The 27,525-nt window shown below is 33.6% G+C and overlaps 1 protein-coding gene, 1 long non-coding RNA gene and 1 other non-coding gene across 3 annotated transcripts; 2 read left to right on the forward strand and 1 right to left on the reverse strand.

Annotated features, from left to right (window-relative positions):
* Positions 1-5,341: 5,341 nt before the first annotated feature.
* LOC145629787 (small nucleolar RNA R71) lies at positions 5,342-5,448 on the forward strand. The gene has a single exon (XR_014111928.1). It is a non-coding gene; the product is annotated as a small nucleolar RNA R71 (small nucleolar RNA).
* A 990-nt stretch (positions 5,449-6,438) lies between these two features.
* On the reverse strand, positions 6,439-27,380 carry LOC145626739 (casein kinase 1-like protein 10). Its single transcript, XM_081679211.1, has 13 exons — positions 27,216-27,380; positions 27,076-27,116; positions 26,199-26,268; positions 25,936-26,084; positions 25,727-25,822; positions 16,264-16,334; positions 10,388-10,449; positions 10,232-10,295; positions 10,023-10,107; positions 7,794-7,920; positions 7,615-7,693; positions 7,238-7,412; positions 6,439-7,077 (listed from the first exon to the last, which is right to left on the reverse strand). The coding sequence occupies exons 1-13, from the start codon at positions 27,289-27,291 to the stop codon at positions 6,790-6,792; spliced, it is 1,383 nt and encodes a 460-aa protein (XP_081535337.1). The 5' UTR covers positions 27,292-27,380; the 3' UTR covers positions 6,439-6,789.
* LOC145626738 (uncharacterized) lies at positions 24,009-25,174 on the forward strand. Its single transcript, XR_014111063.1, has 2 exons — positions 24,009-24,568; positions 24,923-25,174. It is a non-coding gene; the product is annotated as an uncharacterized LOC145626738 (long non-coding RNA).
* Positions 27,381-27,525: the final 145 nt, after the last annotated feature.

The following is a 27,525-nucleotide window of genomic DNA, read 5'->3' on the forward strand; positions in this document are numbered from 1 at the left end:
AACATCAATAATGGCTCCTGCAGTATGGAGACTAGGCCTACTGTAGACACCCATTTGTGTCTCCCCAAAACCAAACCCGATGATGAGTACCTTTCACGTCAAATCATAATCGAATGAAGTGAAAGTGTGGAAAGTTTAGTGTTGCGGATAGTTTTAATTTCTTTTCTCTTCTCTCTGTTTTTGAAAACCTATTTTAAGAAAACAGCCAATCCAGTTTGGTTGGTCCATGATATGGGTCCAATAGTAGTGTAGTTGGATAGGGCTTTAAAAGAGTTTTCCAACGATATATTATAAGCCCAATTCCGATGAATATAGAGGAAGTTATGGCCAAATTACTGAACTGGGCCCGGTTTGAGCCTCATATGCGGCCCAATGATCTAGAGGAGGGCCTAATATAGATTTATCATTCCTAATGCAATTAGGAATGGTTTTAGTCTTCTAGATTCTTCTAGAAGGTTCTTTTCATTCCTAATTCAATTAGATTTGATAAATTGACTTTTATTGACTTTTTAGAGTTTTAATCAGAATAAAAGAATGATTTTGAGGAAAATACGATTTTATCCTCCTGTACGGTTAAATTCTATCTGATTTTAGAAAACGCGTCAAAAACGGGATTAGCGCCTAACGCCAGACATTAGCGCCTGGCGCTAATGTTAGCGTCTGGCGCTAATTGTCAGCGTCGCCGCTAATCAGTATTTATCCGCGTCAGGACTCTGATTTGTTTTGTTATCTTTTTGGCTGATTTTCTCTATAAATAGCTTCCTAAAAACTCCGTTTTCATTCATCAATTCTCATCAATAATCACCAACTCTCATTAAGAATCTCTTGATTACTTTCTCTCTCTCTTCTAAACTAGCTTTTCTCAAATACAAAATTCTGCATTCGTAAGACTTAGAAACACCTAGCCATATTCGAAGTTGTCTTCGCCCTAGACGTGAAAGGTTTTAATTTCTGAGGGTTTGATCCCAAATCTCTCTTTCAATTATTTAATTTAATTGTTTGATTTTATTGTTTTCCTTGAAGTTACTAACGTGTGTATTTTGTTATTAGAAAGAGATACAAGGCATCCAAGTAAGTACTTTAATGGTTTTTATTAACGTTATTATGTATAAATCATGCTTAGATCTTTATTATGATTCCTAATGTTATGTTAGGGCGTTTTGATCTTCCTAATATCATGTCTAGGGTAACAATTATAATTTATATTATCAAATATGACAATTGTGTTTCTTGCGATGCTTCCTATTCTTTTCCTAATATTCATGTTAGTATCATGTTAGGGCTATATATTTGATTTTTATTGCTTAGTGACATGCTAGGGTTTGTTATTAATCTTGTTAGTATCATGCCTAGGATCTTGCTATTATTATTATGCTTTAACATGATTATTTTAATTATGATTATTATTTTGATGATTATAATTATTTATTTATTATTATGATTATGTTGCTTGATATATTTTTATTGTTATTGCTTGATCACGCCTTTATGCATGTTTAAAGGGAAAGTGTACTTGTAATCACGCTTAATAGGATAATTAATAATCTTGTTTAGGGTTAATAATATGATTATAATTCAAGTGATCGCCAATAATAGTTTTACTTGTGCATTAATATTCAACCAACATAGATTAAACAGGTTTAGGGCTAAACCTATTGATTGCATGTTAGTCGGAAAGCGCACATGAATACGATCAGAATAAAGTAGAGGTCTATTATTATGGCAGGTTCAATCTCTTTTAGGTTGGATTTGTATCTTCATCCCCGAACTACAAGTCATGGTTTCAGACCTATTGGAGTTGACGATATCATGGATCGTTAAGGGGTGTAACCTTCACCCTATGAACGGTTTATAAGTTCCTAAAACTTGTTGGCGACTCTTTTGCTCTATCTTCTTTCCCTTTGGACGCCACCGTACTTTAGTGTATGATCACAGTGGGGTTCAAGCTAGGTGTAATGCTTGAAATATTCCCTACACCTACCTAATATAATGGGGATTTGTGTATCCCCAACCATGTCTAAAACAACAAAAGCTATAGGGATAAAAAATCACCCAAATTAAGTTTAGCACACACAGACGATGGCATAACACTAATACCAACACCCAAATCACATAATGCTTTATATATGAAGACATTACCAATATGACAAGGGATAGAAAACAACCAGGATCCTTTAATTTAGGAGGGGATTTATTTTGTAAAGCACTACATTCCTTTGTAAAAGCTACAGTTTCTACCTCATCAAAGGCCCTTTTCCTAGTCAAAATATCTTTCATAAATTTATCATATGTAGGAACCTGAGTGATTAAATCGGTGACAGGAATTGTTACCTGCAAATTTTTCACAACCTCCAAAAACTTACCGAATTACTTATCAAACTTACTCTTCAAATGTCTATTGGGGAATAGATGTTTGATAACTGGGATCTGCACATCTCCACCCTTGTCCTGAGATTTACCCTGCAAAGAAACGTTAGAAGGGTTAATTTCCTTTTGTAGCCCTATAGTGTTAGTAAGATTAGCATTTGGTACAATAGAATATGGATTAGCAATAGGTTCATCATCATTGGGCATAGGAGGCCCATCATAGTGTGAACCACTCCTTAGAGTAATTGCATTAGCATGATCTGTAGGATGAATTGGTTGCGATGGTAGAGCTCCCTGCTGACGGGTTTGAAGGGTAGATGAAATCTGCACAATTTGATTGTCCATGATTTTATTATGAGCTATAATCGAATCAATTTGTGCATCCCTACTCTCCATGTGCTTTTGCATGCTTGATAGCATTACTCTAATTTCTGACATAGCAGGGTCAGAAGATGAGGAGGGTTGTGATTGGTTTTTCTGGCCAGAATTAGGATAGTAATATTTTTGTTGTGGTGGTGGTTGTTGTTGTTTTTGTTGTGGAGATGGGGGGTTTTGTACATTGGCACTCCAGTAGGAAAGATATGGGTGGTTCCAGAGGCCAGGATTATAAATGTTGAAGTATGGGTTATTTTGCCTATAGGTTTGGAAGGCATTAACTTGCTCCATGGGACTCCTACAATCTTGCTCCCAATGTCCTACAATTCCACAATTTTCACAAAAAGATTCATTATTAGCAACAACAGAAACATTAGCTACATAGTTAGGAATAGCAGTAAGATTATCTAGTTTTTGGAAAATAGATGTTAAATGAGCCTACAAAAAGGATACAAAATCAACATTATGTTTTTCTTTGTTAGCAAACCCTCTCGGATTCCCATATTGGGAATTATGAATTGTCATGTCTTCGATAACTTCACCATCATTTTCAACATTAAGGTTCTGTAGACACCCATTTGTGTCTCCCCAAAACCAAACCCAGTGATGAGTACCTTTCACATCGAATCATAATCGAATGAAGTGAAAGTGTGGAAAGTCTAGTGTTGCGGTTAGTTTTATTTCTTTTCTTTCGATATGTTTTTGAAAACCTATTTTAAGAAAACAGTCAATCCAGTTTGGTTTGGTACATGGAAAGGGTCCAATAATAGTATAGTTGGGTCGGGTTCGAAAAGAGCTTTCCAACGATATATTATAAGCCCAATTCCGATGAATAATGAGGAAGTTATGGTCAAATTACTAAACTAGGCTCGGTTTGGTATTTATGTGCGGCCCAATGATTTAGAGGAGGGCCTATTATGATTTATCATTTCTAATGTGATTAGGATTGATTATAGTCTTCTAGAATCTTCTAGAAAGTTCTTTTCATTCCTAATTTGATTAGCATTGATAAATTGACTTTAATTGACTTTTTAGAGTTTTAATTAGAATAAAAGAAGTGTTTTTAAGGAAATTATAGTTTTACCCTCTCGTACGTTTAAATTTTATCAAAATAAGAAAACGCATGGAAAAGCTGATTGCAGCATCTGGCGACAGACGCGTGTTTGACGCTGCAGTCGTGTTTTATTCTTTTCGAAACTCTGATTCGTTTTTTATCATATCCAGCTGATTTTCATTATAAATAGCGTCCCTAGACCTTCGTTTTTAATCATCAATTTCCATCAACAATCAATTAACAATCATAAATAATTATCAATTATTCACATCATCAATTCCTCTCCATCTAATTCTCACCAACTCTCATCAAGAATCTCTTGATTACTCTCTCTCTCTCTCTCTCTTTCTAAACAAGCCTTTTGCATACAAAATTCCGCATTCACAAGATCTAGACACACCTAGCAAAGTTCGAAGTTGACTTCGCCCTAGACGTGAAAGGTTTGATTTCTAAGGGTTTGGTCACAAATCTCTCTTTCAATTATTTAATTTAATTGTTTTAATTTATATTTTCTTTGAAGTTACTAACGCGTGTATTTTGTTATTAGAAAGAGATACGAGGCATCCAAGTAAGTGCTTTAATTATTTGCATTGTTATTATGATATAGAAATCATGTCTAGATTGTTATTATGATTCCTAGTGTCATGTTAGGGTGTTTTGATCTTCCTAGTATCATATCTAGGGAAAAGGTTATAATATCAAACATGACAATTGTGATTCCTGCGGTGCTTCATACTTTCTTTCCTAATTTTCATGTTAGTATCATGTTAGGGCTAAAGCTTTGATTTTTATTGTTTAGTGACATGCTAGGGTTTGTTATTAATCTTGTTAGTATCATGCCTAGGATCTTGCTATTATTATGCTTTAACATGATTGATTATAATTATACTTATGATTGTTATAATGATTATGATGATTGTTATGATTATTATGATTATGATTATGATTATGTTGCTTGATTATATTTATTGTTATTGCATGATCACACCTTTTATTGCATGTTTAAAGGGAATTTGTACTTGTAATCACGTTTAATAAGATAATTAATAATCTTGTTTAGGGTTAATATGATTATAATTCAAGTGATCGTCAATAATAGTTTTGTTTGTGAATTAATATTCAACCAACATAGATTAAACAGGTTAAGGATAAACCTATTGATTGCATGTTAGTCAGAAAGCGCACATGAATACGAGAAGAATAAAGTAGAGGCCTATTATTAGGGCAAGTTCAATCTCTTTTAGGTTGGATTTGTACCTTCATCCCCGAACTTCCAGTCATGGTTCCAGACCTATTGGAGTTAACGATCTCCTGGATTACGGTTTACAAGCTCCTAAAACTTGTTGGCGACTCTTTTGCTCGAGCGTCCTTCCCTTTGGACGCTATTATGCTTAATTGTATGATCACAGTGGGGTTCAAGTTTGGGGTAATGCTTGAAATATTCCCTACAGGTTCATGAATCTCCCACTAGCTGCAGAATCTAGAATTGATCTAGATGAGTTTCCAAGTCCATTGTAAAAGGCTTGGATCAACTACCATTGTGCTAGATTATGGTGGGGACATTCTCTCTATAGATCCTTAAACCTTTCCCAATCCTCATATAGAGTTTCATCTGGCTCTTGGACAAAATTTTAAATAGCACTCCTTAGTAAAGCTGTTCTCTCTGTAGGGTAATATTTATTATAAAAATTTAAAGCAAGAGTTTCCTAGTCAGTAATACCAAGTGCAGTTCTATTCAAACCATTAAACCATAATTTAGCCTTTCCACATAAAGAAAAGGGAAAAAGAATCTCCCTGATTTGGTCTTGCGTGACCTCAGCTTGCCTAATGGTATTGCAATATTGGCAGAAATCTGCAATGTGAAGATCAGGATCTTCACCCTTAACTCCACTGTATTGCTTCCTCTCTATCATCGTGATAAATTGGGGCTTGATCTCAAATTGCACTCCATCAAAGGCCGGAGTAGGAGTAAGGTGTGGAAAATTTGTCAGCGATGGCAGCGAATAATCGCTGAGCTTGCGAGGTGGAGAGGTGGTGGTGCCATCATCTCTGATTCAGGTTCTGAAAAAGCTTCCGAATCGCTAGAATCAGATGGAAGTTCCGAAGGTGGATTACCTCTAGAAGTGTCTCGTATATGCCTGTAAAAATTCTTTAGTCTATGAAAAGATCATTCGATTTCAGGATCGAATGGAATGTAACCTGATCTAGAACCCCTAGGCATAAACACAGAACTAAACAAACAAATATGAGAAAATTGTTGACTAATCATAGGCTGACACATGTCTAGTAACTTGTAATAACAAGTTGGATGATTGGTTAATTAGGACCATTTAAAGCAAATTGGGTATGAAGGTCGAATCATTAAAAAATAATCTAAAGGTTGAATTATTTAAGGCGGATAAGACAGAGGTCGGATCATTCCGAGCAATTTTTCCAAGTATGTTTTAAAACGTAATAGGAAGGTGTGGGATTAAGATAAAGTAAAAAAAGACCTAATATAAAGAGATTTGAACAAAGTGCAAACACCATACCAGGAATTGACATTTGCTATAAAAAGAAGACTTTACGATAGAAACTCGTTGAATAAAATATGGAAGAAGTATTACCACCTACTTTTTTTCTTAATATGATATTTTATACGAATTAGTAATTAATAAAAAGACAATCATTTGATAGAATTTACAATTACATAATAGGATACAAAGAAGTGACAACAACCTTAGTAAGGAAAATGGGGAAAATGAAGTCAAAGCTGCAACCAAAGCTTAGCAGAGCACAAATTACTACATGGCACAACATGGAGCCCACGTTATATTGCCCCTCCAACTTTTGAAGTAATCAATAACTCATTGAATCCTTGTTGAAAACTTAGACTCACATCAACATATCAAATTCAAATTCCACAGAAAATAATGAGATTTTAATCCAAGAATTTAGTTTGGAAACCAAAATCTTTAGAGTTAGCTTTCAGCCTGTCATAAAATGAGAAGTAGTCATTTTCGGATCTTTTCCCTGCCGATTGAGAGGAAATCAAAGCTTTTAACAGCATCATCAAGACCTCCTTTATTTGAATTTTGGGGACGAGAAGGGGTTCCTAATCTACTAGGTTCAGACCCAAATTTCAATCTTTGACTGGTGGATAGGCGCCCACTTCTTGAGACTAAGCGACTTGACCGCTCGCTAGTTCCATTAGAAGAGCAAGCCTTGTTGGTAGAAGCAACAACCCTCCTTGATGTGTTGCTATGCCGAGTCGATGTATTGTTGCCTCTAACAGAATTAGCCTGCAAAAAAAAAAAAATCACTAATTTAATTAAATGACAAAAGTATAGCGCAATGCAACCTAGAGCAATGTTTTAGCCTTGTAGTTACGAGATATAAAAAGAAATGAAAAGGAAAGATGAAAAAGAGAATTAGACTAAAGTAAAGGATCGGAGGACATACCATATCTTTTGAGGATGTCACCAACTCTGACGATTTTTGATTTGATGACTCGCCATACCCACCTGATGAATTTCTCCTTGAGAAAGGTTCAACATCCTTAGTGTACTTTTCACGAACCTCTTTCCCTATGAACATATCACTGTCAAAATAACTAGAATAAAGTAAAGGAGGATATGTTAAGAATTCAACAAATTAAGGTTTCCAAAAACATTGTTAGACCTGAATGTTTATTGGCTCTCTCAGTAGATGGCCCAACTCCACTATGCCCACCCGTCTTTCCAGCAGGTACCTAAAAATGTCCGCAATTATTTTAGTAGGCTTAGAAATAAGAAAATGGTTAAGGTATTGACTATATAATTAAGAGACATACACCACATCTAACCTTTGATCTCGAACTAGCACCAAGCTGAGGGTATTTCAATATTGTCCAATCAAAAACATAGTCAAATTGATAGCCTACATGTAAGCCATGTCAAAGACAATTAGCAAATACTACTTCGTATTAGATATCCTTATGGAAAACATTACATATATATAAACAAGTATTCAAGGGCACCTTCTCCAATAAACAAGTCTCGAAATAGCCTCTTTAAGTATGAATAATCAGGCTTATCTTCAAATCGCAAAGATCGACAATAATGGAAGTATGATGTGAACTCTGATGGATATGACTTGCAAAGAACCTAAAAGTGTATACAAATAAAAAATGTCAATACTTTGTTGTGTAACATCAGATAATGAACTATAGGAGTAGCCTTTACTAATTGGAATTTATTAAGTTATATCCTTAATGACCATAAAAATAATATTCTCAAACAAAAATTTAAATTACAATAAAAAAATAACAAAGCACTTATTTACAAATTAAACATTATTAAATCCACAACTACTTTTTATGGGAGCATTCAGTTTCATTTCAAGAGAAGGTATGCTACAAGCTTTATTAGTTTACAAGCAAGAATCAACATTTTTAAAAATTTTGTGGATATTTAAATACATTTCAACCAAAAAAGTAAAAAGAACATAACAAAATGATACCTAAATATCCATCTAACTGCCAACTTAGCAAAAGGTGCACTTTGATAACTTAATATTCCCAAAGTGTTGATCTAAGAATTAACAAACAAAATAACTACACTTAGATAAACATATATCCAAGAAACAAAATATATTACGACTATATGACTTTGAGGCGTAGATACAACTAAACAAAATAAACACAATGTCAAATATATAACTAGCGATCTAAGGCTCAAAAGTTTATCTCGTGAACTATTGAAGGGAACCTATAGTATGTTGTATACTTAAGGATTGCTTCATATATTTCTTTTGTTCTTGATTATATTTAGAAATTCATATCAGCAACTCACTAAATAAAAGATAAACATAAATAAGGAAAAAAATTTAGATGTAATGTTTGGAACAAGAAGAATAAGTTAATCCAAAATAGTATTTTAAAACACCTGAAGAAGTTAAATACAAGTCGTCAAGCTCACAATAGGTTATTTTTGCACATGTAATAACCCTATTTACTTAAAATCTAATCCTCTTTGCCTTTTGCCCGATGACAAAAGCATTGAAAGATAATAAAACTCGATCGGTAAAAAGGCTTACACATGCGAGATTCTTATCTCACCTTTTATCTAGTTGGATAAGTTTGAAATGGTTTTTCATTTTTCTCTCGCCTTTTATCTAGTTGGATAATTTTGAAATCGTTTTTCATTTTTTTAGAAAATTCAAATAGATCAAAATTTAAGCAAATTCTTAATGTAAAACTCTTAACATTAACATTTCCTTTTGTGGAGAGGATGGTGCGTCAATAATATTTTTCTTAGAAAAAGCTAATTGGTGAATCTTAATCCAACTTTAAGGTTGCTGGCTTAAGAGAATTAAATGACCATCCACCATGATCTCTTAGGAGATAAGTTATAATATATATCATCATAAAAGATAAAAAAAAATCAACAAATAGTACTTTAAGGTAGCACTCATGCTTAATGGTTGGCTTGAGAATTCAAGGTGACCAAACACCCTTAATAGTCTCCTAGATGTTGACTTCAAACGACATCCTCGTAAGAATTAATACAATAATATATAGTCGTAAAGGAAGATAATGACAAGAATGTGGTTAGCTATGAAAATAGTCTCTTCAAAACTTACATTAAGGATGGAACATTTCAAGGAAGCCTTTGAGCGCATCTAAAACAACATATGTCTCACTCAAAGCACAATATTTAGATAGTAAATATTATTTATGCCTCACTTTTTTTTGACATTATGTGTCATATCTAAAGAACATATCTCAAGCAAGGGTATATCCTATCAAGACTTGTTCTTCTAATACTAAGTGCCAAAGAGTATTAATCACACCTTAACTTCAAAGGCGTAAAATCCTATATATTTTCATCCAGCATACTGCTCTTAAGCACATTTAAATATTGGATTCATAGTTATCAACATTGATTATTTTTTAATAAAGTACAAATATATAATTTAACCTGGAAATTTTGATATTATTGCTGGTAAAATAATAGGACGGCTAAAATTTAACACAACATACAACCTGTGAATAGATAAAGATCGAGATAATTATATGCACATATTATAACCAAGTTAAACAATCAAGAAGGTTTTATTTGATTCAATTCATACTTACAATGCACTAAACATTATACTTGTCCAAGAGATGAAGTGTGATTCATGTCACCAAATAGAATGATTAGAAGTACAATGGATATGAGCTCATATATGTATTCAAGTTTATTTCAAGGTAAACAAAATTAACCTCTATAGGAGTCAACATCTTCTTCTCACTAATTCTATCATACTTTTGCTTCTTAGTCCCTGCTTTTAGTCCTTGCCAAGGAAGGCTACAAAGAAAAAACGAAAAATGGAAAAATTTAAGGTAGACCAACCCAAAAATATTAACTCAAAAGTATAACAACAAAATAAGAAATAAAAAATGGTGCAAGACCAAAGTATGAAATTTCCAACCTTCCTCTCAGAAAATACATAAGTACATAACCAAGGGACTCCAGATCATCCCTTCGACTTTGTTCTATGCATAAACCACACAAAAATATTAAGATTTTTAATAAGAAATCTCTGATTAAAAAAGGTAAAAATAATTGAAATAATTCGCAAAATTACCTACGCCAAGGTGAGTGTTCACACTGGCATATCGAGCAGTGCCTGTGAGATTTTTGTTTTCCCTATAGAGAGGTCAAGATGAGTAAAAGCTTTAAAAGATGACATTTCATATGAATTAAGAGCACTAATACAGACAAACCATATGCAACTTAAAAAAAAAAAAAAAAAAAAAAAATTGGCTTGTTATTCGAATATAGCTTTGATTTGAGGAAAGAGTAAAATGATGAAACTACTTTCTACATTGTTTCTATGTACTTGACAAACTTTAACCGACACAAGTTTCTAGGCAATTTATTTGATCTATTTTTTTTATTGTGTGATATATAGTTGGAAGAGGAGTACATTTTTTTTCAGAATAATTGACATACTTTTCATGTTTGGATGTTTCAAAATATTAGACACATTGCCATCAATGAAAAGATACAACCATTATTAAATTATATTTACCTTACTCGTTATGATCCACTAACTTTACACACACTCACAACGACATCCTCTAATTTAATAACTTAACTAGCTTTACTGACTTTATTTTACATAAAACAACTCATTTTACAGTCTCTACCAATTATTTTCTTTAATTACGTGGCTAAGAAAGCATGTCAATGAGGGTTTGCTTATTATGCTCCCTATAATGCTTTGAGTTCTTTCCCACTTTTAAACCATAAATATTTCTAATGGTCAGCGAGAATTAATTATCGGGTGCAAACAAACCGGTAAAACAACGACTTCCGGTAGACTTCTTTCATTTCCGAATTTTCTGGTTAACTAGCCTTTGGAAGAATAAGATAGAAGGCGGCTTAATGCCCGCTATTTTGAAATATGATACCACTGGTGCGAAGCATTAGGGAAAAAAAACATGTAACAGCTAATATTGCTCATTATTCAAATTGTATTACATCCCTTCTTTATGTTAACTTTTACGCTAGGTGGTAATGGTAGTGCTTTAGTCTCATTATTCAGTATATTGTGGTTAGTCTTGTTTTTCATTAGAAGGAAGATTGTAGAGCAGGTGACATCCACCCCATTCGTACCATCTCAAAACAATTCCGCTTTGAATGGCACTACTCTTTTCATTTCTGCCTTGGCGAGTTATCACCTCTTTTCTTTCAATCGGGACACCCAACGCAAGTAACTCTAGTGACCCCGAATTTTGCCTCTATCAGGATTTTCAAGACCGCAGATAGATAAAAGTTATGATAACCTCACACGAGAGCGAATTTAGAGAGTCAAACCCATAGATGAGATTTTGCTAGAGGAAGGATAGGATTGAAAGGCTACTTTCACTGGAAGATTAATTAAATAAGTAAGGATGTAGTGCCAACTAAAGAAAGAACGATGCTAGATAGCGAAGAAGAAAGCAACGAAACAAACAATACATTAGAAGAGAATAGTAATACAGACGATAAGAAGCCTGATACCTAAGACTGATATATAGGGTTGATTGGCGAGAATTGATGGATGCTTTCTTGCTGCTTTTGAGGATGATAGAGATCTAAATCTATAATTGTACTAGCTAAGTGAAATGACTCTTCCTTTTCTGGTGAATGGATACTGTGACACGAATGGGAATGCATGCTACGAAAGATAAGGTTGAATTTGATACATTAACCATCTGCCTATTCAATATCCTTGTACGATTCCACAATCACTACACGAGATGAACCCTGGTTTGGTAGATTTTAGTCAGCCTTAGATGTAATAAGACTCCCAGATACTATGAACGATCGTATACTGAGGTGCTCCCCGTCGGTTGTTGGAACGACGCGAGCCGGCCTCAATTTAGAAAGATAAAGTGCTTAAAAATATTAATAAATAAGAAGTTCAAAATTCCCCATCTCATTGAGGGCAGAAAACAAATTGACATCTCGATGTGATACAGCCTTTTCTATTTTAGTTGGGAAAGAACGGCGAAGTCCATCCAAACCGTCCAATGAAGAATAAGAAGATAGAATGAAGGAGGTCTTAATATCAGGGACATCCATTCTTGGAACATTGATACTATGGGAAACATGTATGGGCCATTAGTACTATTTGTGGGTGACTATGGGAAATCATGTATAGGCAAACTCTAACAGGCTGACTCTTCTTAGGTATGGGCTCCTAAGGGAGTGATTGATTGGTCGAAGGCATATGGAATAACTAGTAGTAAAAATATAAGCATAGTAAGATTAGCATATGTTCTCTCTCGTACTCTGAAATACTACGTAAAGCGGAAGGTTAAGTGTCGGCTACCAATTCATGTAGTTCATTCTGCCAGCAATTTTTTTTAAGGGGGTGGAATAAGGCTGGGCCGCAAAAATACCAACATCAACGCTTCCTTCTCTAAGGCCTTTGCGCCTTTGTACACTACCTTACGTAGCCGGACGCGAGGCTAGGCTTATCTTCTCGGGATAGACAACTTATTATCCTTGCACCCTGTGAAAAGGTTGGTGCCCAAAAAAATATTGTAGTCTTGTTCCTTGAAGGTCTTTCATAGCTCGATCTCAGTAATAGGAATGAAGATGAGTTTCGCTACTCCCATTTTAAATGGAATTTCCCCTTATCTTGACATTCGTAATAGTTAACTAAGCAGTATCCAAGAACAAGGAAGCAAGCCAAGATCTTTTCTAACTAAGGAATGGAAGTACATCTTAGGCCTTCTATGATCCATTCAACCAGCCTGAAAGATGAGAGATGGGCCTGATGCAGTGTAACATTCGTTGGGTTGAAATTAGACATTCGGAAGGCGTATGACACCAATAACTGGCACTTTTGTGCTAATGAGACTCGGGAATGAGGGAAGTTTACTTGCTCTTTTTTCACCTAACGAGCTTCCCTTCAACTATCGGAAGATAAGTTGACCACCGCCTATGCTACATATTCCACTCACCCTATGCTCTTTATGTCTTTGATTCTATTCCAAGGCAAGGTAACAGGGACGCCTATAAAGTATTTCAGCTATTTTATGGTTGTAGAGACCCATTTGTGTCTCCCCAAAACCAAACCCGGTGATGAGTGTCTTTCATGTCGAATCATAATCGAATGAAATGAAAGTGTCGAAAGGTTTAGTGTTGCGGAAAGTTTTATTTCTTTTTCTCTTCTCCCTGTTTTTGAAAACTTTATTTTAAGAAAACGTCCATTCCAGTTTAGTTTGGTCCATGATAAGGGTCCAATAGTGGTGTAGTTGGATGGGGCTTGCAAAGACCTTTCCAACGATATATTATAAGCCCAATTCCGATGAATATTGAGGAAGTTATGGCCAATTTACTAAACTGGGCCCGGTTTGACCTTTAAGTACGGCCCTATGATCTAGGGGAGGGCCTAATATAATTTATCATTCCTAATGTAATTAGGAATGGTTTTAGTATTCTAGAACATTCTAGAAGGTCTTGTCATTCCTAATTCAATTAGGACTCTTCAGAGTTTTAATCAGATCAAATAGCATTTTCGTTTGGAATTATATTATTTTATCTTCCAGTACGGGAAATTTATCAGATTTTCGAAAACGCGTTAAAAGTCAGTTTGGCGTCCAACCCCAGGCCTTGGCGCCTGGAACCAGGATTGGCGCCAGGCGCTAGCCATTGGCGCCTGGCGCTAGCCACTGGTCCTGGCGCCAATTAGCCAAGGCTGGCGCCAATGCTGTTTTGCGATCTTCAGACTCTGTTTTGTTAAATTATCTTTTTTTGGGTGATTTTCTCTATAAATATCGTATCAAAAACTCCGTTTTCATTCACCAAGAATCATCAATTCTCTTCTTCATTCATTAACAAGCATCATCGATCATCAACTCTCTTTATTCACAAATTATTCATCAATCTTTTTCATTCATCTTTTTCATTCATCTCTTTCATTCATCATTAGAATTCTTTTCTTATATTCTTTCTTGCTTTCTCATACAAAATTCCGCATTCGCAAGATCTTGATATACCTAGCCATATTCGAAGTTGCCTTCGCCCTAGACGTGAAAGGTTTTAATTTCTGAGGGTTTGGTCCAAAATCTCTCTTTCAATTATTTAATTTAATTGCTTTGATTATTATTTTTCCTTGAAGTTACTAACGTGTGTATTTTGTTATTAGAAAGAGGTACAAGGCATCCAAGTAAGTACTTTAATGGTTTAATTGATATTATGATGTAGAAATCATGCTTAGATTGTTATTTTAATTCCTAGTATCATGTTTAGGGTAAATTTAATATCAAGTATGATTAAAAGTACGATGTTTCCTATATTCTTCCTAATATTTATGATGTTAGTATCATGTTAGGGTTAAAGATTTGATTTTTATTGCTTAGTGACATGCTAGGGTTTGTTATTAATCTTGTTAGTATCATGCCTAGGATCTTGCTATGCTTTAACATTATTATTGATTATGATTATTGATACTATTGTTATTAATAATGTTGATTATTTATTATGTTGCTTGATACATTATATTTATTGTTATTGCTTGATCACCTTTTATTGAATGTTAAAGGGAATTGGTACTTGCAACCACGCTTTATAAGATAATTAATAATCTTGTTAGGGTAAATATGATTATAAATTCAAGTGATCGCCAATAATAGATTTGTTTGTGCATTAAATTCAACCAACATAGATTAAACAGGTTTAGGGTTAACCTATTGATTGCATGTTAGTCAGAAAGCGCACATGAATACGAGCAGAATAAAGTAGAGGCCTATTATTAGGGCAGGTTCAATCTCTTTTAGGTTGGATTTGTACCATCATCCCCGAACCCTTATTTGGTTCATGACCTTATGGAGTTGACGATCTCTTGGATCGTTAAGGGGTGTAACCTTCACCTCGTGAACGGTTTACAAGTTCCTTAAAAACTTGTTGGCGACTCTTTTGCTCTATCTTCTTCCCTTTTGGACGCCACCGTACTTTAGTATATGATCACAGTGGGGTTCAAGCTAGTGGGATTTTAAAGGCTTGAAATTATTCCCTACAATGGTCCTAATCAGAGAAGGGTCCATTGGCTTGTCCTCAAAAAGAGTAACAAATGGATAGACCACACCTACCTGTCCAAAATCACCGGTTAGGTTTTTTCCAATCAAGAAAGGCGTGGGAGTTTTTGTGTCTTGAAACTTGGGATCATAAATGGATTTGGAGCAAATTTCTGATCCCCAATGACAATCTCATCACCATGCTCTCTTTCCTTGACTTTTTGGGAGTGGGAAATGAGTAGAGGCAGAGACAAACAAAGTTTCGTGCAATCCAATGAAAAGACGAACAACAAATAAAACCTCCTCGGCTTATTGAGACAAAACAAATTACTAGCTTAGTCTTTTAACAATGAAGGAAATGACTCACTTGCTTCTTCTTAAACGTTCGTGATCCTTGAGAGGGATCACTCACTTCTTTTAAAGCGGTAGCTACACAACATTGCGGTTTTATGTTCGTCATTCTTTGTCGATTCTTCCCCTTCCATGTTAATAAATAAATTATAAAAGTTTGCTATTTTAAATAGTATTATTGAGAGGAGTAAAAAAGACCCCACTTGAACATTTTTTTCTAAAGTATTGGAAAAATTTAGAACATTCTCTTAAGTTGTAGATACTGTCTAGTGAGAATAACATTTAAAATCAAATAGAGTAGTTAGTAGAGGCATGTGGCCTGGGTTTAGGTTTATTGTAATCAATGGGTAGTGAGTTTTGTTTCCATTATTATATATCGATAATGGGCTCATGTCATTTATGAAAATATAGAATATCATATCGAGTATATAGGGACGACTTTAAAAGAAAAATGTGTTACGTAAATAAAGATAGAGTTGAGGGATTATGACATAACAATAATATCCTATAGAAAAATGTATTACATAACAAAACCGGTGAATTTTTTTTATAAGTTGATTGAGCACACATATAGCAAAAGAAATATGTCATGTCATACCGGTAAGGTATGTGCTTATGAGTTTGGAGATCTTTGTACTTCTTAGCAAGGCCATAGTCAATGATGTACACCTACAGTACACAAAAAAAAATTAAGTTATAACGAACAATTGCATCTTTAACAATCAGAATGCTCCAATAACCAAGGCATATATAGCCTAATAAACATTACAACTTTATAATTAATTATTAATGGTGAAATAGTATACAAGGCTATACAAATTATATATACTTGTGGGTTGTTGAAAATGATTAAGTATGTCCACAAATTATATTATCAACAATTATAAAGTTGAGTTTTATACCTGACCACACAAGAAAACGACACTTAGGGATCAAATTTTTGCCAAGTGTCATTTCTCGTAAAATGAAAAAATAAGCAGCCCACATATGAAGGCATGTAAATAAAATTTGGATATTTAGAATATACTTCGCATGCTATTAGATTTATGTTTATGTTAGACTTTTAACAAATAAATGAAAGAAAGTTTCAATCTCGCAAAATTATACTTCCGTCATTCTTGACCACATATTATTATTCATATGCTAAGTAAAATACATTCATGTACTCATGTGAGTAGGGATGACAATAAATCTGGACCCGACCCGGATCCGTGGATCCACGACCATTTTCACGGATATGGGTCTGCAAAATTTAGACCCGATAGATCCGAGTCCTTTGAAAAAACGGATTTAAATCTGGGTCTAACCATATACCTACCCGGATCCGTGGATCCGTTTATAATTTAAGGCCCAACACGCAACCCAAACTACTCTCAAAGACACTCAGTATTTCTCAAATTCTCCCTCTCTCTCCTAAACTAAACCCTAAATTTCTCTCTCTACCCCTAATTCATGGCAGCAAGGATCCTCCATTCAAGTCGGCAAGTGAACCTCCATTCAAATCGGCGACCGAACTACCGAGGAGCTACTAGAGCTCGAGAAAACTTTCATTTTCAAGGCCATCGAGCGCGACTGAACCTCTAACCCCTATGTATATGAGTATGTAATTATGTAAATTCATATATAAGTGATTTTTTGTTTGGCTGGGTAGGACTTGGCTTTTGCTTTCCTGGTTTTTTTTATTTATTTTTTTAACGTATGGTAACTGAATTCTGCATTATTCTTGAGTTTTGTTTTGTTTCCTACGAATGTAAATTATACTTGACATTCTTAGCTATTTTGGATCACTTGTACAATTACTTCATATATTAAAATATTGAATTTAATCATCCTCGATAGAAGCTAAAGATGATTTTTTTTTTAATTCGAACATTATGTTTGTAGCAAAATATTAGGCAAAATGTGTTAGCACCCGTTTTGGACCCGAATCCGGTGAACTCCGTCGGACATGGCTATGGATCTCTATTTTTCAGACCCGACAGATCCGGGTCGGATCTGGATCTTTGAACCTAGTCTAGATTTGACCCATTGTCATCTCTACATGTGAAGTTTTGTTAGATTCGCCTAAAAAATACCTTCACAATATCAACTTTTTTTCTCTTAAATAATTATAGATATTTAACTTATAAAATATGTTTTGGGATGTGTAATTTCATCCTTGTTGTTATATTAATCGAACAAAGGAAGAATTATTTACTAGAGCAACTAACGCACGCAATGCACACGCCATAGCTCGCCATGTCAAGGGAGCTTTTTCAATCTGACATTGGGTCACAAATTTAGTAGTTGGCAACATTAATAAGGGAAAATATGTAAATAAATATTTTTAGGGGTCAAAATGCCCGTTAGAGTTAAGCAAAACTATCTGAAGATCCGAAAATCCGATGATCTGATTCGCATCTTATCTGAAAATTATTGATATCTGATTCGAATTTCGAATCAAATATCCGATCCGGATAATTCGAATATCGGATGGGATATCGAAATATTGAATTACAGATATCCAAAAAAAATTCATGTAATACCCCTATATTTTAGTACTCTATATATATATTTTATAAAGATTCAAGTAATTTATTTTTGTACTTTAAGTTTCGGGGACGAAACTTGCTTTAAGGAGGGTAGATTGTAATACCCTAAATTTTTCTATTTTAAGTTATGGGACAAAACTTGTTTTAAGGATGGTAGATTGTAATACCAGAATATTTTTATGATTTTATATAATATAGTTTATAAAAAATTAGTTTATTTTTATTTATTGTATAACTTTCCTATTCTCATATGTTTATTTTAGAGTTCGGAAAGTTTTAAAACCCTATTTTAATTTAAATAAGATTCTACTCTATTTTATTTTATGAGTCTATACAAACTAACCCTAAAAGTAAAATTATACTTTGTACCTAAATTTTGTGTAGAAATTTATAAAGATGCAACCTTAGCTTTTTACGTGAATATATATTTGATGGTGCTCATGTCAGTCTTGTAGTTTCCTATTTTAAGGGTTGTTGTGCGAGTTTTCTTTAATTGCTCCCCAAATCCATAATCGAGCGATGGAATCACATTGCTTGTTGATGAAATTTTGTGCTATTTATAGTTTCTTACGAAGGTAATAATCACACTATCAATCATTTAGAGTTGTTTGATTATAATTTGATTGTATTGTTTATTATATATAATCACACGAATCTTATTTTGGAGATGTTTGTAATATATTTTGTATTATCATGTGTGATATGATTTATTATTGATACTCTTTGTATATTTGAGTATTTATTATGATATTGTATGAATTGATTTGATTTGAATATCATATTATTTTTGTTGTATATAATTAATTATACAATTATATCTAGGTTTTTCATGTTGTTGCGATAGGAAGTGTTGTTCTTGAGGTTTTAGGGTTATCAATGTAGAGTATAATTTTGGGTTGAGATTTAATTATATTTGGGTATTAGTTTTATTGTCCTATAAGAGTTGAGATATACTATCTATTAATTTGTGAATGATTAGTTGATCAAAGTATGAGATCAAAAGGATAAACATTATTATTTTGTTCTTGGTTTGAGGCTCGGTGTTGCAGACCTTAATCCTTGGCATGTTGGTAAGGAGATGATAATCATGAGTTAAGAATGAGCTACAATCTTTATTTATATTTTTCTATGGTCCCCTACAATAGGATTTGGCTCATATGATGTGGTCTGCTTCAAGGTGTTTTTCTGGTTATTGGGAGTATTCAAGTTTTTATTCTTGTTGGTTTATTTATTCGAATTACTCATGTCCAAGGCTAGGTATAGAACAAAGAGCATGGCACACTTATTGGTTATGAGTTAATTGAGTAAAGGATTGTATTAATATTCAAGGTTGAGTAAGGAAAAGGTTATTTTTAGAGTACAATGTGTAATGTAGTATTGAACTACAATGATTAATTGATGAGCTAGTAATATTAATTATTCTATTTTTCTTTGTATTCCGATACCTAGTGATTACTCAGCTTTTTTACCGACGCGTGTGTTGTTTTGTTGTGCTATTTGTGTTTGTGGCCATGTCTTTTTCTTATATATGGTGGCCCTGTGTTGATCTATTTTGGAATTTGTCCTTAATGGTAACAGTCAAGATTTTCTAAGCAGGCTAAGCATGCAAGTGATCGTAGCTAAAGGAGCTCAAGTGTTTCGATTAAATTGTTATAACAAGTTTGTATAAATAGCTCACCTAGATTTATTAAGTTGTACAGTTGGAATTTTGTAATCCTTAACACTTGACAAGTTGTCGAGTGTGGCGGTAATACCTCCGATTTAGGTGTATGCTTCCGCTATTATATTTAAAGGTTGTTTATTTTTCCTTTAATTTTTATTTATTATTAATTAGTAAATCGGGGGTGTTACAATTCAGATATTGGATATCGGATATGATCCGATATCCGAAAAAAAAAAAAAAACACACACTGTAGTTTATTACGGTGGTCAGGAGGTGAAGAGACTTTACTTCTTTTTTTTTTTTTTTGAAACCAACTCTACTTTATTATACTTATTTTTTTAATTTCTTTCATTCATATACTCCTAAATACCCAAAGCAGCTAACCCTAAAATCTATTATACTTATAATTTCTCTGTTTTGTATTTTGTAATTTGTGACAATTAGTTTGAAGGTTTGTGTAAATTTTTTGTCTTGCAATTGGTTTGTGTAAAATTTAATCTATTTGATATTCTTCACGTTCAAGTAGTTAACAATAAATTAATTTTTTTTTTTTTAGAATTGTTGTAGAATTAATTTGCTTTTACTTAAGTTCAGTACTTCGTATGTATCAATTTATTATTAAAAAGTTAAAATTTGCCATTAGAATAGAATTTGAACAAAATTATTAAAATTTCTTTTTGAAAAAATTATTAAAAGAGTCGGATATTGGATATCCGAGGTATCCAATCTAAAAATTTTGGATCTAGAAGTTTTTGGATCGGATACGAATATCAAATATAGTAGTTTTCGGATATGGATATCCGATCCGAAATTGGATTTCGGATCATAATCTAATCCGTGATCACCCCTAATGTCCGCACACTATTCTTGAGAATTAAAAAAAAAAAAAAAATTAATATTAATTAGGGCAAATAAGTAATCCAACATACTTAGGGGTATAAGTTTCTACATAGAATTCAAAGAAGTTTGGTTGATCTATTATCATCATTGTGAAAGTATTTTAAAATAAGATCTATTTATGACGCATTTTGAAAGCATAATGACATATTATGGAGAGACAAAACTATATTATTGAATAAGACATTTTGTATTTTCTAGAGAAAATAAAGTTTAAAAAATGCAGTATTCTCTCTATTTTCAAAAGTTTGACATATAGTAAGCTCTTGTTTCTAAGAATGTATGAAAAAAATGATTGGAGGTATGAAGAAAAGTGAATAAAGTAATAGATCATATATATAATATATGAAGTAAAAGAAGTTGATGTATTATTTTCATTTGAGGTTTTAGTTGTGGTAAAGTGATGGTGATTAATGAGAGAAAAACAAAGGAAATGGGGTTTGGGAAATTGATGGATGGAGGGTTAGGGGATTATATAACTTTGTTTTATTAATCAAGCTAGATTAGTTTCAAAATGATGGGCTTAATATTATAATGTTATTATATTAGTGGTTAATTATAAAATATCAATATAAGGGTTTTTATGGAAATGAATTCATTGAGTTATAAGTGGATTTTTTAAAACTTGTTGGTTAAGGGTGATTTTGAATAAACAAAAACCTCTGTTTAGATTGTTTTGAAAGAAAAAAATCCTAAAATAAATTAAAGTCATTATGCAACATAAGTAAGAATAACCATCCTTTGATACCATAGATTATCTTTCAAACATGCATGAAAGATATTATAATGCATAAACTGCTCATTCTAACCCTCCTATTACGATGAGTTAAGTTCATAAAACTTTCCATAATCACTTTAACGGCAACCCATCAAAATCCATGTTCCACTTTAAGTCATAATCCATTGACAATAAATTGTGCTTCTAAAACCTTGGCTCCCATTGCTATGTAGGTTGTCAAGTAACCCTCACATGTCCTCTTGTATTACTCGCATGAGTCACAAAATACCTAATGCTCTGACCATTATAAAAAAAAAATTATTGTGTGCCACACATTAGATCAAGAGGAGCTAGACAATGAGAAGGGTCCATAATCTGCAATGTATCACTAGTTCCATCCCCAACCCTATGGTAATTTTTATTTTATTTTTTTGAAATTGTCAATGGTACTCACAAGTTTTTTATTTTTCTCAACGGTAAACAGCAAAATTTTTAATTATCTTTGGTACTCATGTAATATTAGTTACTATCAGCAATAACATTAATGATAAATTTACTAAGGTTAGTTTTATTATTATTTTTTAAAAATTAAATATATAAAAAATAATTAAAGAAAGAAAAACCACCTCATTCCACCAGCCCAGGCGCCCAGCCACCCCCGCCCTCCACGCAACCCTCTCTTTCCCCCGGCGACGCCGGCGCGCCCACCCCCCCCCCCCACCCGGCGCCGCACTTAACCCACCATCCCCCAATCGAAGTATCGCATCTCCCTTCCCCAAAACTCCAATCGGAGCTCCCACTTCTTCACTTTATCTAGCCATAACCCTAACTTTCTCTCTCCTTTCCAAATATTTAAATGAAGAAATTAGAAGGCATTTTCGCTGGAATTTGAAGAAGGAGATAGAGGATGAACTTTCTACTCCCATTTTTGGTTTCAGAGAAAGTAAGAGAGAGAGAGAGAGAGAGAAAGAGTGAAGAGTATTAGTTTAGATTTAGCAGGGAGAAGGGAGATGCGACTGGGGATTGGGTGGTTTAGGGAATCGCGGCGAAGGGGGGGGGGGGGGTTCAGCACAGCGCGTCGTCGGAGAGAGTCTGGGCGAAAGTTGTCGGCGCCGGCCGGGAGCAGGAGATCGGGGATGGAGGGTAGGGGGTGGCAAGGGAAAATGTGGGTGGTGGTTTTTTTTGCTGGGGTTTCTTTGTAATTATTTTTAAATTGTTTAATTTTTAAAAAATAATAATAAAACTAACCTTAGTTAACTATTTTAACCAAAATATATCATTAATGCTATTGCTGATATTAACTAATATTACAATATTACATGAGTACTAAAGATAATTAAATTTTCTGCTATTCACCGTTGAGAAAAATAAAAAACTAGTGAGTACCATTGAGAATTTCCCCTTTTTTTTGGTTTTTTTGTTATAAAGTGTAGTGTTATTATTTATTTTAAAAAAGATTATGTAACTTATTCCCTAATTAATAATGACCCAAACTTTAGCAATTAAATAGTTGTTATTGTAATGTTGATTTCATTTGAGTAATAGAAGCATGTACTTATGTCTCTAAAAATAAATAAATTATTAATAAGAAAATAACCTTTTACCTTTTACCTTTAATGTAAATTACAAAGATGATAAAAGTGGTTGTTAATAAGATTGAATTCTAAAAGTCTTCTGAGATGATAAAGGTGGATGAGCAGCATGAAGCTCCACAACACTAAGATTATCATCGAGTTAGAGTTACTCTTCTCCGGTTATCCCCTTACCCATCCCTCCACCTTCCTTAATTTGCCTCATACTTGTCTTCCATGTAGAGAATCAAATATTTTAATTATCAATTTATCATTCCACTTTATCTTAAAGAAGCTCTTACATTCTTTGTTTAGCAATTCCATGGGACTATTAAAACAAGATTGTTATCCTTTCTTATATAAACCGAATAAGTATAATTCCGTAATTATTCAATCCTTGATAGACCTTTTGAATGGTGGATTTCTGACAGTCTCTACAAGTATATTGTTGTTTAGTATGAGCCTACGCATCATTGCATCTCAAAAAACTCTACATAAGATCAATAAATTATTGATATCATTGTCTTTTTATGTAGAGACTTCATCTTCAATTCTCTTAATAACATCTTTCATAAATATCTACACTTAGTATATATAATTTAGGATTCAAACCAATAATTCCACATGTCACACTGCCCTTTATTTTTTTTCTTCTAATTCTCATAAAATATTTATACTTCGTATTAAAATTAGGAAAGTTTGACTTTTGCTACCACTAAAATACACCACTTTGACTTTTGCTACCTATCTAAAATTTTATTCTATTTTACTACCACCTAAAAGCAAAAAAATATAGGTTTGCTACCACTTAACACAATTGGACACTATTTCCGTTAATGGGGCCCAACCAACTTCCAGCCACCCCTCCCCCCTCTCCGTGCTGGCTTTTGGCGCCCAAACGATTCCCGGCGTTGGCCACCCAACCCCCCTCCATTTCCCCCATCCACGTTGCCCCTAAGGTGGTCGAAACCCTATTCATACCCTCAACCCAATTTTCTCTCTCCTCTTTAACTCCCCAACAATGGTTACGACCCACTTACAACTTCATTTGGTGATGCCATTAAAACCCCAAATTCATCTTTGCTTCAATTAATCCCACAAAATTCCCAACTCTACGTTGTTATATGCTGCTGTTGCTGCTGCAACACCCACCAAAAGAAGCTACAACATCATTCTTCTTCACACACTCTCTCTTCACCTCTGTGCCATTGCCACCACCATTGAAGTACAAAGTTTAACAAAAATCCAAGACCGAGGCTATAGTGGTCGAATTTGGCCCCCGAATCCAGATCTAAAACAAACAAAACCAAATTCAACCTTCATAGTCTCGGTTTTGGATCTCAATTTATCAATATTTGCTTGGTTGACGGTGGTCGTTGGAGTATGGGTATTTCTTTATCTTCTCTTTTTTATCTCCACTTGTTCCTCTATTTCACTAATGGTCTACACGGGCAGCACGATGGTGGAAAAAGGTGGCCTGAACGGGGCGATGAAGTGGTGGTTGTGGGTACGGCGTATAGTAGGCGGTAGACCTGGTTATTGGGCGGGTCGGGTCAGGGTCGGTGCGGGTCAGGGTCAAAGAGGGTCACATTTTATAGGGTCGGGCCAATGCGGGTCGCGGGTCGCTAATGGGCGGCTTACAAAATAGCAATTAAAATAAATATTGGACAAAGTCATTATTAAATACATATGAATACAAATTAATCCATATAATTATTTTTACATTATGTATTTTCTTTATCAACTAAAGTGGAAAAACATGTTGGCCCTATGTTGACCCTACCCAATAAGGGTCCTGTCCATTAATAGTCATGTCCACTAAAACCACCTGGCCCTATTATCATTGGGCTACCTTGTCCAATAACCACCTCTAGTAGGCGGTTGTGGTGGTTTAAAGGGTTGGTTTTAAGGACGGACGAGAGTAGGAAAGGGGATGGGTGGGCCGCCGGCGCGGGGAGTGGGGAGGGGTGGCTAACAGTGTGATGCAATGGCTGGGATTTTTTTTTAATTTTTTAAAAAGTTTTTTCTTTTTCTTTTTAATAAATAAATCATTATTTAATGAAAAATGGGTCCACCCTAACGGAACTCTAACGGATTCCGTTAAGTGGTAGCAAAAACTATATTTTTCTTATTTTTAAAGGTAGCAAAATAAAATAAAATTTTATATAGGTGACAAAAGTTAAAACATGGAGTTTTGGTGGTAGCAAAACTCAAAATTTCCTTAAAATTATTTCTTTTATATCCCCTCTAACTTAATTTCTTGAAATTGAAATAATCAGTTTCACTTCTTCCTCTGATCGTCTTTTTAACTCTAGATATTGTACAAGAATAGCATATATATGACAAAGAATATACACAACAGTTAACTAATAGCCTGATATTGTGTAATATAAATCACTAAAATGGTCAAAGTGGAGTAAATGAATAATGCAAAAAACCAAAGTGTGTAATATAAATCATACAACTATTAACTAACTTACACACACACACAATTTCTTACGATGAAGGCACCAACAACTTGTGAAAACAAATATAACATAAAAAGCAAGTAAAAGACTCATCTTCATAAAAAATGTCAAAAATACTTATAGATATCTTTTGATAAAATTAGGAGGTATCGAATTATAAAATTTAGATATTGATAAAGAATTATAAAAATACATGGAAATATATATAGGCACCTGGTTTGCTTTGCGTCCCAAGCCCATTAAAAAGTTGTCAGGTTTTATATCACGGTGAAGAAAGCCTCTAGAATGCATAAATTCGACTCTGCTAATCTACAAAAAAAAAAAAAAAAAAATGGACAAGATCCTTACACAACAGAAAATAAGAACATAATGTTGGGAACAATAACATCAAGCTAATTTATAGTCATAAGGCATGCACATACTAGTTGATCTGCAAGCATCAAAACTGTTTTCAAAGAGAACTTCCGAGTGCAGTAATTAAAGAGATCTTCAAGGCTAGGCCCAAGAAGGTCAATCACCATGACATTGTAGTCACCCTCAACCCCATACCACTTTAAATGAGGAACACCAGCTTCATTTAATAAAATAAATTAATGTATTAATCAGATACACATAAGATAAGATACTTGAGACTAGTGATTTAACATATGAAATAATAAACTAGATAAACACAAAAAGAACTTACTCCCTCCTTGAAGAAGCATGTACAATTTTGACTCATATTGAAGTTGTGGATGCTTTGTTTTTATAGATTCCTAAAATTCATAATCACAATAAAGTCACTTATCAACTCAATCAATTAAGAGAAAATTATGATATTTTTAAACTATATGTAAAATCTAATAAAATGCCACCAGAACTTTTTTTAAAAAAAATTGTCGTATAAATCACTAATATGGTCAAAGTGAAGTAAATGAATGATGCAAAAAACCAAAGTGTGTATTATGCATAAAGTTAAAAAACAAAATCATAAGATTATTGTTTCCAAATTCAATGAGCATTTGTTTCAAAAAAATTAAAAATAAATGAGAATAATTTAGACAGTAGTTAAATAAAAATTCCAATTTAAAAAATTAGTGCACACCTATGCAAAATTCTTTATAATCTTACTTATAAGTAAATGGAGATAAACTTATACCAAACATTGACTTTGAGCTTATAAAGAATCAAAATTAAAAAAATGATGTTAAAAAAAAATGAGTTAAGATGTTAGTCCAAGGAGAGAAAGAGAGAGATAGAGAATGGGGGAGTGGAAAGATGTGTGTCATGCTGGGCATAACTTTCTTCTACGAGTGAAAAGACGTGTGCCAAGCTTGCCCTTATTTGACTTTCCCTCGTAGAAGATAATGCTGCTTTTTGTAAAACTAGAACAACAAACACACTCTTATATATGACTAATGTCTCCTAATCATATGTTCTATCAGTTTATCTATATCTATTATGAACACGAAGCATTATAATTCTAACAAGAAATTGATAAAAATAAAGCCTAAGAGTAACCAGTTATATCACCCTAATATAAATTTACATGAAAAAACATATAGTTATTAAAGAACACATACCAACTTGACAGCAACTTCCTCTCCATTCGTTATATTGGTCCCTAATTTAATCAAAGAAACAATAGCATACAAAATAATTACCATGACATAAAAAACATACACACAATTCAACAAAAGCTAAAATTCAATTAAGAACATACCCAAATGTAGCTCACCAAAAGAACCACTCCCAATCTTACGCCCCAATTTAAACTTTCCACCAACCATAAGATCCATCGTATAATGGACAACTAAGTAACCCAAGAAATATATTTGAGCTTAATCAAACAACCACAAAACCTCAAAATCAAACCTTGTTTTCCTCAAATTTCAACTACCATCCCTTTTGGTGGAACAAAATACTAAAATCCACCGAAACCAATCAAATAAAAATCTCTTCATTTTTATTAGCTCCATTGCTAATAATATTAAACTACAAAAAATTTCATCAAATTATGGCCAACCCAACTA

This window comes from Chenopodium album, chromosome 4 (genome assembly GCF_948465745.1).
Source record: "Chenopodium album chromosome 4, dcCheAlbu1.1, whole genome shotgun sequence".
In the NCBI taxonomy this organism is placed as follows: Eukaryota; Viridiplantae; Streptophyta; class Magnoliopsida; order Caryophyllales; family Amaranthaceae; genus Chenopodium; species Chenopodium album.

What these genes read in the sequence shown, in the direction of transcription:
- LOC145626739 (XM_081679211.1), bottom strand. Translation starts at nt 27,291, where the DNA reads ATGGATCTTATGGTTGGTGGAAAGTTTAAATTGGGGCGTAAGATTGGG. An exon ending in TGGGACGCAAAGCAAACCAG is followed by an intron (nt 16,335 to 25,726) that starts GTGCCTATATAT and finishes TGTGTACTGTAG; the next exon opens with GTGTACATCATTGACTATGG. An exon ending in AGTTCGAGATCAAAGGTTAG is followed by an intron (nt 7,413 to 7,614) that starts ATGTGGTGTATG and finishes TGAATTCTTAAC; the next exon opens with ATATCCTCCTTTACTTTATT.